The sequence below is a fragment of the Elephantulus edwardii genome, unplaced genomic scaffold (genome assembly GCF_000299155.1).
Source record: "Elephantulus edwardii isolate Elephantulus edwardi_28Jun2011 unplaced genomic scaffold, EleEdw1.0 scaffold00074, whole genome shotgun sequence".
NCBI classification, from domain to species: Eukaryota; Metazoa; Chordata; class Mammalia; order Macroscelidea; family Macroscelididae; genus Elephantulus; species Elephantulus edwardii.
This window is the reverse complement of record NW_006399824.1, coordinates 3,639,168-3,650,511: the sequence shown is the minus strand read 5'-3', so window position 1 is coordinate 3,650,511 and position 11,344 is coordinate 3,639,168. Positions and strand designations below refer to the sequence as shown.

The 11,344-nt window shown below is 48.7% G+C and overlaps 1 protein-coding gene across 6 annotated transcripts in view; it reads left to right on the top strand.

The window, feature by feature from the left end:
- The window catches only part of COL13A1 (collagen, type XIII, alpha 1), a 197,571-nt gene that overhangs the window by 162,952 nt on the left and 23,275 nt on the right, over positions 1 to 11,344 (top strand). For 3 of the 6 annotated variants that reach the window (XM_006888988.1, XM_006888987.1, XM_006888986.1), the window contains 4 exons: positions 1,865 to 1,909; positions 6,481 to 6,522; positions 8,423 to 8,449; positions 9,277 to 9,357. In XM_006888988.1, the coding sequence (XP_006889050.1) occupies positions 1,865 to 1,909; positions 6,481 to 6,522; positions 8,423 to 8,449; positions 9,277 to 9,357 (195 nt within the window). The remainder of the gene's footprint in view (positions 1 to 1,864; positions 1,910 to 6,480; positions 6,523 to 8,422; positions 8,450 to 9,276; positions 9,358 to 11,344) is intronic. The other 3 variants (XM_006888990.1, XM_006888991.1, XM_006888989.1) reach the window with 1 other exon arrangement.

Sequence of the window (11,344 nt, the reverse complement as noted above, 5' to 3'; positions counted from 1 at the left end):
TAGTTCTGGCTCTGTATTCTTTTTGTCACGGTAGAGAAAGCCAACTGATTTTTGTATGTTGATCTTGTATCCTGCTACTTTGCTGAATTGGTCAACTACGACCAATAGTTTTCTTGCTGAGTCTTTAGGGTTTTCTAAGTATACTATCATGTCATCAGCATAGAGGGATAATTTTACCTCCTCGTTCAGGCTATGTTGTGGTGATGGTTTTGTTATGTGCCATCAAGTCGATGACTACAACCCTATAGACAATAATAGCTCTGAACCCTGCACTATCCTGAGCCAGCCTCACCATCTCCAACACATCTGCCCCCATTGCCAGTCTGTGTATCAATCCATCTCATCCAGGGTCTTCCTCTCCTTTACTGTCCCTCCATCCTTCCAAGCACAATGTCCTTCTACAAGGGCAGGCCCCTTCTGACAACATGTCCCTAGTATGTGAGACAGAGCTTCAAAATTCTTACCTCCAAAGAGCAAATTAGTTTCTCCCTCTCGAGGACAGATCGTGTGTTCTATCGGCAGTCATGGTATGTCCAGTACTTCTTTCCATGGGGCTTCCCAGTGAGCAGCTCCTGTCTGTAGGACATTTTCAAATAAATAGGGATTCCTGCATCCTCAGCTCCGAGCTGGGAGACCTCTACCTTCAGGGCCCACTTAGTTCCAAAGGGGCAGAACCTTAGAACCTCAGAGGTCAGCCTGTCCCCCTGCCTCCCTATTCAGGCATCCTCCTGCAGCCACTGACTGCTGTGTCCCTCTCAGCTGGAATAAGCTGGGAGCTCACAGACTCCTCTATACCCACCCTATTTCAGGGCGGCCCCTCAGGTAAATCTTCCTCCCCGACTTGGCCCTCATTCTGCCCTCTGGGCCTTTATTCCACATCTTGTTACATGATAAGCCCCCACATATTCAGCAGCCCAGGGTCTCTGTAGGTTGTAGTCAAGGTGTCAGCTTGGCTGCAGTCTCTTCCAGGTCACAGGAGTTCCAGGTCCTAGTGCAAGCTTACATGCCATTGGCAGAATTTGGTTCCTTGCTCTTGTGGTGCTGAATTCCCCATCTCCTAAAAGCCACTTACAGTTCCTGCCATATAGCCCTTCTCACAAGTCACATTACAGCAATTTGCTCCTCCTTCCAGGCTTCTGGGAGAGGGTTTTTAATGTGTCACACACCCGCAAAAACTCTAACCAGCTCCAGCTCATAGTGACCCCCTATGTGTCAGGGTAGAACTGTACTCCACAGGACTTTTGGTAGCTGATTGTATTGGGAGTAGATCACCAGACCTTTCTTCCAAAGAACCTCTGGGTGAGCTCGAACCTCTGACCTTTAAGTTGGTAACTGAGCTCATTAACCATTAATGCCACCCAGGGACTCCCATGCTAGCAAGACATCTCACATTGTAATCTCAGGAGAAGCAGACCTTACCTTGGCCACATGCCCCATTCTGTTGATCACAGGCCAACCCCTGGGTCTCTCCGCCCCAGATCCTACAGAACAACCTCTCCTCTCTCAGGCTGGAACTGCCAACTCTCGAGGCTGTGTTCACAAGTCATCTGCCCTAGGCCTCCCTCCTTGGGGCTGACAACCTCTAGGCCTTCCAAGGTGTTCCTGCTGACCTCTAACCCAGTCTGAGGTGTCCTGGTGGTACATTAGGTAAAGCACTCAGCTGCGAACCAAAGAGTGAGCAGTTTCTGGCCTTGGAAACCGCAGGGGGCAGTTCTACTCTGTGACACATCGTTGCTGTGAGTCAAAAGTCTAACGCAGCCAGTCTAGTGTGTCACGGATCTGAAGAACTGGTGTGCCCAGCTCCCTCACCCTGACCCCTGCACCCAGGTGCTAACATTCATGCCCTGGTGTTTTGTGTCCACAGGGAGAGAAAGGAGAACCTGGGGAGAAAGGTGACCCAGGCCTGGAGGTAGGTGGCACCTCCCCACCCTTTCATATTACAGGAGATGACCTGATGGGGGCTTTCTCAATGCCTAGCTCCCCACAGTTCTAAAAGGAAATCAGGAGCGCCTGATGCAGGAGGAAGAAACAGATTAGCTGCTGACACCACAAAGTGGGAGGTGCTGAGCCTCGGCTGCTCCTCAGTTTCCCCTTAACCAGGCCTCTCAGTGACGTCCTCCGAGAACCCGCCATGTTTCAGGTGCTGGAGTTGGGAGAGTATCGAGCAGAACCCCTGGATGGCTCCGAGGGCGGTGCTTTACAGGCCCAAATGGGTGTTAAAATGTACACAACTACCCTGAGTAATGGGTACTGGGGGGCTGGCAGCTCTGGAAGTCAGAGTGCATCAGAGAGACAGGCCTTTTGAACAGCAGGCTTTCCAGAGGCATGGGGGTGAAGAAGAAAACAGAAGTGTGGACTGAAGATAAGACGGCAGCAAGATTTTCATAAGACAGCACAGAATTGAACATATGTGTGAGCTCGGGGTGGGGGGGGGGCCTGGAAAACAGCCAAGACCAAAGGTATGTGAGGAAGAGGATGTTTGCTGAGAGAGCCTGTAACCCAGATACCACCTCCTAATGGAGAGACCACCACGCCCTCTCAGTCACAGCAAGGTCATTCGGCCTCAGTTGCCCATTAAATTTGCCAAATCCCATATGAATTTCATGAAAATAGACCAATGGATGTAGTATGCTATTGTTGTTCAGTGCTGTTGAGCTGATTTTGACTCATAATGACAGAGTGGACTGCCCTGCAGGGATGTCTAGACTGTCACCTTTATGAGAGCAGACCACTAAGTCTTCTCCCATGGAGCCTCTGGCTGGGTTCAAACTGCCAACCCTTCTGTCAACCACCAGAGTTCTTTAAACTATCTTACTCTTCTTGAAATGGATAAGCCCTTAAAGAAGTTATCCTTAATTCAACAAACACAATAGACACAATAATATGCCTCCCAGGCATTGTTATTGTTTTTGTTGCTAAGTGCTGTCAAGTCAAGTACGATTCACAGTGACCCTATGAAGAACAGACCTGAACCCTGTCCTGTCCGGTGTCGTCCTCATCATCTCTGACACACTTGAGCTCATTGCTGCAGTCACTGTGTCAATCCATCAGACTGAGGGTCTTCCTCTCCTTTGCTGACCCTCCACATTCCCAAGCATAATGTCCCTCTCCAAGGAACAGTCTCTCCTAGCAACATGCCCAAAGCATGTGAGATGAACCTTCACCATCCTTGCCTCTGGGAAGCATTCTGATTGCACTTTTTTCAAGATAAATCTGTTTGTTCTTTTGGCACCCCATGGGATATTCACCGCTCTTCTCCAACATTAGGTATAATTAAAGTAAAAATTCACACCGGCCTACAATCATAACAATAAGAGAAAGATCAAATAACAGATAATAGTGCTGAGAGTAAGAGTAGTCACCATGTTTGTGAGCTTTCCGTTGGCCGAGCTCTCCTTAGAGTCCTTCCTGGTAATTCTGTGGTGACTGATTTTCATTTCACTTTATTGGTTGTCTTTTACCTTGGAAATAAAACAGTCTTCGGAGAGGGGAGAGATCATGTTGGGAAAGGTGGGGGGCCAGAGAAATAGAAGACCCTCAAAAAGACAGGGTGATACAGTGACTGTAACGACAGGCTCCGGCACATCAGAGCTCGTGAGGATGACGCATTGCAGGGCGAGGTTCAGATCTCTTATTCACAGGGTCGCTATGAGGCGTCGTGGACTTGATGGTAACTAACACCAACGCCACAACAGGATATCACCGATAGAAGACTTATGAGGAACATACAGAACACAGGAGAATGGGTCTGATATTAAATGACCAAGAGCAGAGAGCCTACATCTATAATATCATCAGAAGCACACGTTGTTGTTATGAACCTAACGTTATGTGTTCAGACCCAAGTCATAGAGGACCCTCCAGCAGGTTTTCAGAGGTTGTAAATCACACGAGAGGAGATTGCCCATCTTTCTCCTGTGGGGCAGCTGGTGGATTTGAACTATATGCTTTTGGGTTGGTAGTATAACTCCTTACCACTAAGCCAGCAGAGCTCATGTATTCAAATATATTTTATACATTTTTTTAAAAAAAGCAAGAGAAGTAAAAAGCAAATTATTATCAGTACTGCTCCGTGAGGTAGACCAAGTGATTTAGTATTTTTTTTCTTGCAATATTCCTTTAATTTATAAAGCATTTTAATGAGTCTATATATTTCTTTTTAATCTTTAAAAAAATTACATGCAGTATAATTTAATGTTGAGCAATGCAGTTCTATGAATTATAACATACATAGATATTTGTATAACCACCACCATAAACAGGATACAGGTGTTACCTTTTTTAAAGTTAAAAAAAATTGAAAACTTTTTAAAAGAAAGTCACATTTACAATGATTTAGCTTTCAATAAGGAAACTATGATAGGATTTTAGAAGGGGTCGTGGTACTAGGGATATCGTTGCTGATGTTAGATGGATCTTGGCTGAAAGCAGGGAATACCAGAAGAATGTCTATCTGTGTTTCATTCATTACGCAAAGGCATTTGACTGTGTGGATCATAACAAACTGTGGCTGACTCTGAGAAGAATGGGAATCCCAGAACATTTAATTGTGCTAATACGAAACCTATACTTGGACCAAGAGGCAGTAGTCAGAACAGAGCAGGGTAACACTGCATGGTTCAAAATAGGGAAGGATGTACGCCAGGGATGCATCCTGTCTCCATACCTTTTCAACATGTATGCAGAGCAGATTATTCGAGAGGCTGGGCTCTATGAGGAGACTTGTGGCATCAGGATTGGTGGAAGATCTATTAACAATCTGCGTTGTGCAGATGACACAACCCTGCTTGCTGAAACTGAGGAGGACCTCATGCACTTGCTGCGAAGGGTCAAGGACTGCAGCCTTCAGTATGGACTGAGGCTCAATGTCAAGAAGACAAAGATTCTCGCCACTGGACCAATTGGCAGCGTCAGGATGGATGACGAAGAGATTGAGAGTGTTCACAGCTTCACTTTGCTCAGCTCCACAGTCAACACTCTTGGTACCAGCAGTCAGGAAATAAAAAAGCGTATCGCGATGGGAAAGACTGCCGTTAGGGACCTCTCAAAGGTACTCAGGAGCAACAGTGTCTCTCTGGAGACTAAGGTGCGCCTGATACAGGTCATGGTATTTGCAATCGCTTGTTATGCATCAGAGAGTTGGACAATGACTAGGGAGGACAGAAGGAGAGTGGATGCTTTTGAGCTGTGGTGCTGGAGAAGGGTACTGAATGTACACTGGACTGCCAGGAAAACAAACAGATTCATCTTGGAGAGGATTAAACCAAGCTGCTCCTCGGAGGCAAGGATTCTGGGGCTTCGTCTGACATACTTTGGACATGTTGCCAGGAGGGACGGGTCCTTGGAGAGGGACATCATGCTTGGGAGGGTGGAGGGACAGCGCAGGAGGGGAAGACCCTCTATGAGATGGATTAATTCGGTGACTGGGGTAATTGGGATGGGTGTGTCAGAGGCGGTGCGGTTGGCGCAGGATAGAGCAGGGTTTAGAGCTGTTGTGCATAGGGTCGCTATGAGTCAGAAACGACTCGATGGCACATAACAACAACAACAACAAGGAAACTACAGGACTGTGGAACTGACAAGTTCAAGGTCCAAGGGACGCTAGCCTCTGCATGTCTGTCTGGTGCAAGAACTCGCTCTGTGGTGGGCTGGCTGTGGTGGCCTGGCAGAAGAGTCCCTAGGGCCCTAAGCAGTGTATTTAATCCCTAGGAAGGTGAGGAACCTGAAGAGAACCACAAAGTCAAGGTGAAGTGACTGGGACAGAAAGGAACAGGCAGGTTCCTTTCTTGCCTCTTGAGGAGCTAACAATAGGCAAAACTATGTCTGTCTTCACTGAAGTCCAAGGTTCTGTAGAGAAAAAGAGTTCTCTAAGCTCTATCTGAATCTCTTCTTCTACAAGTTACTCCAGTTCCTCTCACCCTGCCCTCGAGCAATATCCAGCTTTCTCTGTCCATCTGTTATAAACCTGGAGGACTTGAGGAATATTCATTAGAAATATCTCAACCTCCCTATGTCCCAGGTTACCAACTTCTACTCCTCTAAGCCAAAAACTCAGGCACCCACAAGGCCCAGGCAAGCAACAATTAAATGCACGAGGTCCAGGAACAAGACAGCAGGGAGTGATGGAGATTGAGGTGCACCAGCAATCTCATGCTCCATGTAGAAGGAAACTGAACCAGCTCCAGATGATTGATACCATGGATGAAAAAGAGCCCAGTATTGCTGAAGTTCCTGGTTTTACAAGAAAATCCAGAACAGATGTTTGGGGGCATTTCCTGACTTTTTTTTTCAAAGTTACGCAGGACATTGAGGTTCTGTGGTTCTGACCTGTTCTAAGCCTTATTTAGGGAGATTATGTGTTGGGCAGTCACATGTTGACCACCTCTCAGCAATCCTGCCGCCTTTTGGACCTGGAGTAAGGAGGAAGGGCTCTTGGAGAAAAGCAGGAATAGACTGAACACTTGCCCTTTTTGGTTCCAGGTACCTGGGCCACCAGGACCAGAGGGACCTCCTGGGCCTCCGGTAAGTGTAGAGGACTCTCCAGCATTTCATTCCACTCTGATCAAGTCTCTGTTGTCCCCTCCCCATGGCAGACACAGGACTCAACACCACCTTCTCCTGGGACCAGGGGAGCTTTCTCATCCAAAAACTCCTCCCCACCTCCATCCCTCATCAAACAGGCCCCTTCCCTGTTTAAAGTATCCAAAAAGACTATGGGCTCTTGTTAAGAAGGGCTGACTATTCCTTGGAAAGACACATCATGCTTGGATAAGTGGAGGGTCTGTGAAAGAGAGAAGATCCTCAACAAGACAGAATGACACAGTGACTGCAGCAATGGGCTCAAGTATGTCAGAGATGATGCGGAATGAACAGGATAGGAGAGGGTTCAGATCTGTTGTCCATAGGGTCACCATTAGTCATACTCAACTCAGCAACATCCCATGACACTAAGGTACCTTGTAGTTCCGATTCCCTGGAAACAATTAGAAAGAATGTCAGGGTCCAGGGCCAGTGACCCACAGTGTCTTGCAACCCTGCAGGAGTTGCTCTGTCACTCAGTTCTGCCCAACGTTGAACTCTTTGCCATCAGGCTTCTGCTCCCCTTCCTCCTTTCTGCCACCATCTGGCAAGATGGCTAGGGTTAAGACACAGAGTGGTCCGTTTATCGCCAGCCTCATTGGCTAGTTCCACATAAGGAGACTTCTGCAAGGGAGCTCCTTCCATCGCGTCTAGTAAGCATCAGGGCACAAACCCAGCAGAGGCTGAGTGTGCCTCCGTTGGGGCACAATGTCCCCCACTGCCCTAGTTGTCCCCCAACACACAGGGACCCCATGCACAACAGAACAAAACACTGCTGGGTCTCGCACCACCCCGTGATCCACTGTGAGTCGGAGATCTGTGATCCATAGTTTCCATCAGCTGATTTCAGAAGTGGTTCAGCAGTGGTCATTTCAGTCTTGAAACTGCTGAGATCCCGTCAATGTCCCAGCAGCACAGCAGCCCCCACTAGTGGACAAAGGGCAGAAGGGCGACAGCTGCTAAAGAAGCACACTGGCTGGCCCGTGGCCCATCTCCATGTTGTTGTTGTTATGTGCCGTCGAGTCGTCTCCATGTAGACGATGAGAATTTGACCACTGGGCTACCACTGGCCTCTCTGAGTTATGGTTGTTGTTGTTGCTGTTGTATACTGTAGAGTTGGTACTGACCCATAGCTGACCCTCCGGCGGGCTTTCAGAGGCAGTTAATTGCAAGGGTGGAGGTTGCTCATCCTACCGCAAAGCCACTGGTGCTTCAAACCACATGCCTTCGGGATTGTAGCGCAGCTTCTTGCCACTAAGCCACCAGAGCTGAGTAATGGTAGCCAACATTTATTGAAACCTATGGTGTGTCAGAGGGAGCTCTGTAGGCCGAAGGATACGGAGCTGTGCTGCCAACCCAAAGGCATACGGTTCAAATCCACCAACTGCTCCTCAGGAGAAATATGGGCATTCTCCTCCCATGTGATTCACAGCTTCTGAAAACCCATGGAGGGTCAGCTAAGAGTCAGTTCTGACTCAACAGTAAACAGCAGCAACACGATATGTCAGGCATTGACCTAAGCTGTGTACACATTCTGATTTCTTTCATTGATGCTGTCCCTTCCAAGTGTCTCTTATGAGATTCTGGGTCAGTGTGGGGCCTACAGAGAGATTCTTGCTCAATCATGGGCTGGGGTGGCTGCCTCAGGTCTACCAGACTCTGTCCCTATCTCCCCCATCCTGGGAAGCCCCAAGCTTGTCCTCTGTAAAATTCTCTTCTACCTTTCCTAAGGACAAATCCCTGCACTAAACAACTAGACTCTAAAGTCCTTCCTATTTTGTGGCCTAAAGTGTGGGCAGGCAAGAAGTGTGATTCTGTTGCACCTTGTTTTGATTCCATGCAGGGGCTGCAAGGTGTTCCTGGACCAAAGGTAAGAAGAGATCATGGGACAAGGGCTGGGAAGGAGGATGGGGCAAGGCTGAGTCAGAGGGAGAGTGCTTTTGAGGCAGGAGGCACCCCAGACCCTCTTCCCCACATGGCGTCACATGATGTCTTGGCCTGAGGGCACCATCAGGGCTGAACGAGCCCCTGCAGTCTTTTTGTCACTGTCGCTGCCATCTGCCATGCTTTTGATTCAGAGTCTGCTCATCTACCAACCAATTGCATTGAGTAACTGGTTAGCTTCTTACCAAAAGAAAACCCTTTCCCTAACCTGCTCCGGACCCTCAATTCACCCTGAGGCATGAGTGGGAGACCAACAGTAATGTAAAGCATCCCCCTACTAGGCCAAGTTCATTGAACACTGGGCTGCAGCACTACTCGTCTTCCCTCAAGCATAAGGGGGCTCCCTCCTGCCCTTGGGATTCATGGCAGTTTCTTTACTCAACTGCCCTGGAAGCTGGGTGCTCTGATGGTGGTATGCATACACTGCCAGGAGCTCTCTGCTGGGTCCTTGGTTTCCTGCCTACAGGTGGTCAAGGTTCTGAACAATAGCATGACCTGACCTTCCATGCCCTGTAGGCTTGTCCCACACCACCCAATCCTCTTGACTCAGTGCCTCAAAGTGGTGACGGGAATCATTAGAGGAACTAAGGTAGAACCAGGCTAAGAATTCAGGGGTTTTTAGAGTTCAGAGCATACCCACCCTGAGCCAGCCGCTCCTTCTCCCTCTTCTTGCCTCTCCCCTCCACATGAGAAGGCAAAGTCAGTAGTCTGGGGAAAACTTCTCTGTGATACTTCCCCTTGTCTTTCCATCAGGGGGAAGCAGGACTGGATGGTGCCAAAGGAGAGAAGGGTATCCAGGGAGAAAAAGGAGACCGAGGTCCTCTGGGATTGCCCGTGAGTATCTTGAACCCAACAAGACTTCTGTGAGGTGCCAAGGGGTCCTCGGGACTGGGGACACTGGTTGAGGACCAGGGAGAGGCTGCATTCCAACTCCATGTGGCTGTGCTTTCCAACCTGAGCTAGATTAGAGGCTCACATTCTCGCGTGGAGTAGCCCCTCTGTGCCAAGCTCTGGTCTAGAACCCCAGGAACTGTAATGCTGAGTAAGGCAGAGTCCCTGTCCCCAGGGAGCGCCTGTGTGTCAAGCCAGAAGATGTCTGAGAACAGCACCAGGTCCGGCTTAGGCCTGATTCAGAGGCAATAAAAGTCTGCCTCCAAAAGGCCAAACTGATGGGGATTGAAGCAAAGGGCTAAGAGATGTGTGTTCTCCCTCCCTGTGCTCCTTTTCCCAGAGGGACCCGAGGACCACTGCTCTCTGCTCCTAGGCATTGGTCACAGAAGAGAAGCTGGTGAAGGGTTTGATCCTTAGGTCCCAGGAGCCTGAGGCCATCAGATCCCAGGTGCTCAGTGGTGTCTGGCCGTAGCTGCCCAGGGCTTAGAGGTACCAGCTCAGAGACAGGTTCTGCTCGGAAGGCACCCACATTTCAGATACAGGAACTAGCAAATCCCCAACCTTCATTGGGTGATTCTTTTCACCCTCTCACCTGTGTGCAGGTGAGCAAATCCTACTGCCCATCCCAGAGCCCTAGGTTCCATCCTCCCTTCCACTTCTCTAAGGTTGAAAACTTAGCATTCCAAGAGCTGGAGGAGGCTAGCTGGCTGTCTGATCATTTTACTGCTGAGCTCAGAGTAGAAAGTGAAGTCATTTGAGGTCACTTAAGAAGTCAGCGGCCAGCCTAGAGTCTGCAGCCTTGCAGAAGGGGGATCCCTCCAACCACTCAGGCTTCGTCTGTCTGGGGCTGGAGTCTAGTTCCCACCCCTGGAGGCTGTAAAGAGCCAGGGGAACAATGGGAAGCCCAATTATCGTAGCTTGGCAGAGCTTGAAGGTCTGGTTAACACAATCACAGCAAAGGCAAATTACACTCTCATTAATGCAGCAAATGTAGGCAAGTTTAAGAAGCTGATTCGCTTGACAGACTCCAGCAAACTGATGACTTTAACAGACATTTTCCCATGTCTTAAGCTACGTCTGGAATGATTAAGAACTCTTTACTAGGTTAAAAGAGCCTGCCTGCCCCCACCTAACCACAAACCTTGCCTTGTCCACCTTCATGGCTTCAGTAGCACTAAGGAGCCCTTAAGAAATTAGTCATGGGTTGAAGTTCAAATACCACCAAGGCCAAGCAGGTTATATAAACAAGGAGCATGCCAGATGAAAGCCAAAGTATCTGTCTTTCTTTTCCCAAGTTTTGATAGAGATGTAGATACAGAGAACTACTTTCTAGAGCTTAAGAAAACAACAGAACAAGAGTATTCCCAAGCAGCACTCACTGTGGTCGTCAAGGGAGACATTAGGGAGTAGAGAGGACTGTGGTGCAGTTCACATCATGTGTCCCTTCTTAAAGGCAGCCCTTTCTCCGCTTACTTGGCTGTTGTTTTGGGGAAATGTTGTTGTTGTGTGCCATCAAGTTGGAACTGACCCTCCAGTGGGTTTGCAAAGGCAGTTAATCACACAGGAGGAGATTGTCCATCCTTCTCTCTTGGAGCAGCTGGTGGATTCAAATCTCATGCCTTTAGGATTACAATGCAGCTTCTTACCACTAGGCCACCAGTGCTCCTTTTGGGGAAATGAGGGTCCAATATTTTTGGACTGCTGGGGACAGGGAGAACGTGCTCCTGGGCAGAAGGGAAGCCTGGAAGCTGCGCACCGGGGGAAGTTACCTCAGATAATAATGAAGAGGCATCTTTCAGAGAGGTACACAGAAAAACCGGCAGGCCCTCAGGCCAGAAAGGAAAACATAATCTACACAGAAGTTCTACAGGACATGTCACCTTCCCTTGGAGACAGTACAACTAAACTTAAGAGACACTGGTCAAAAGGG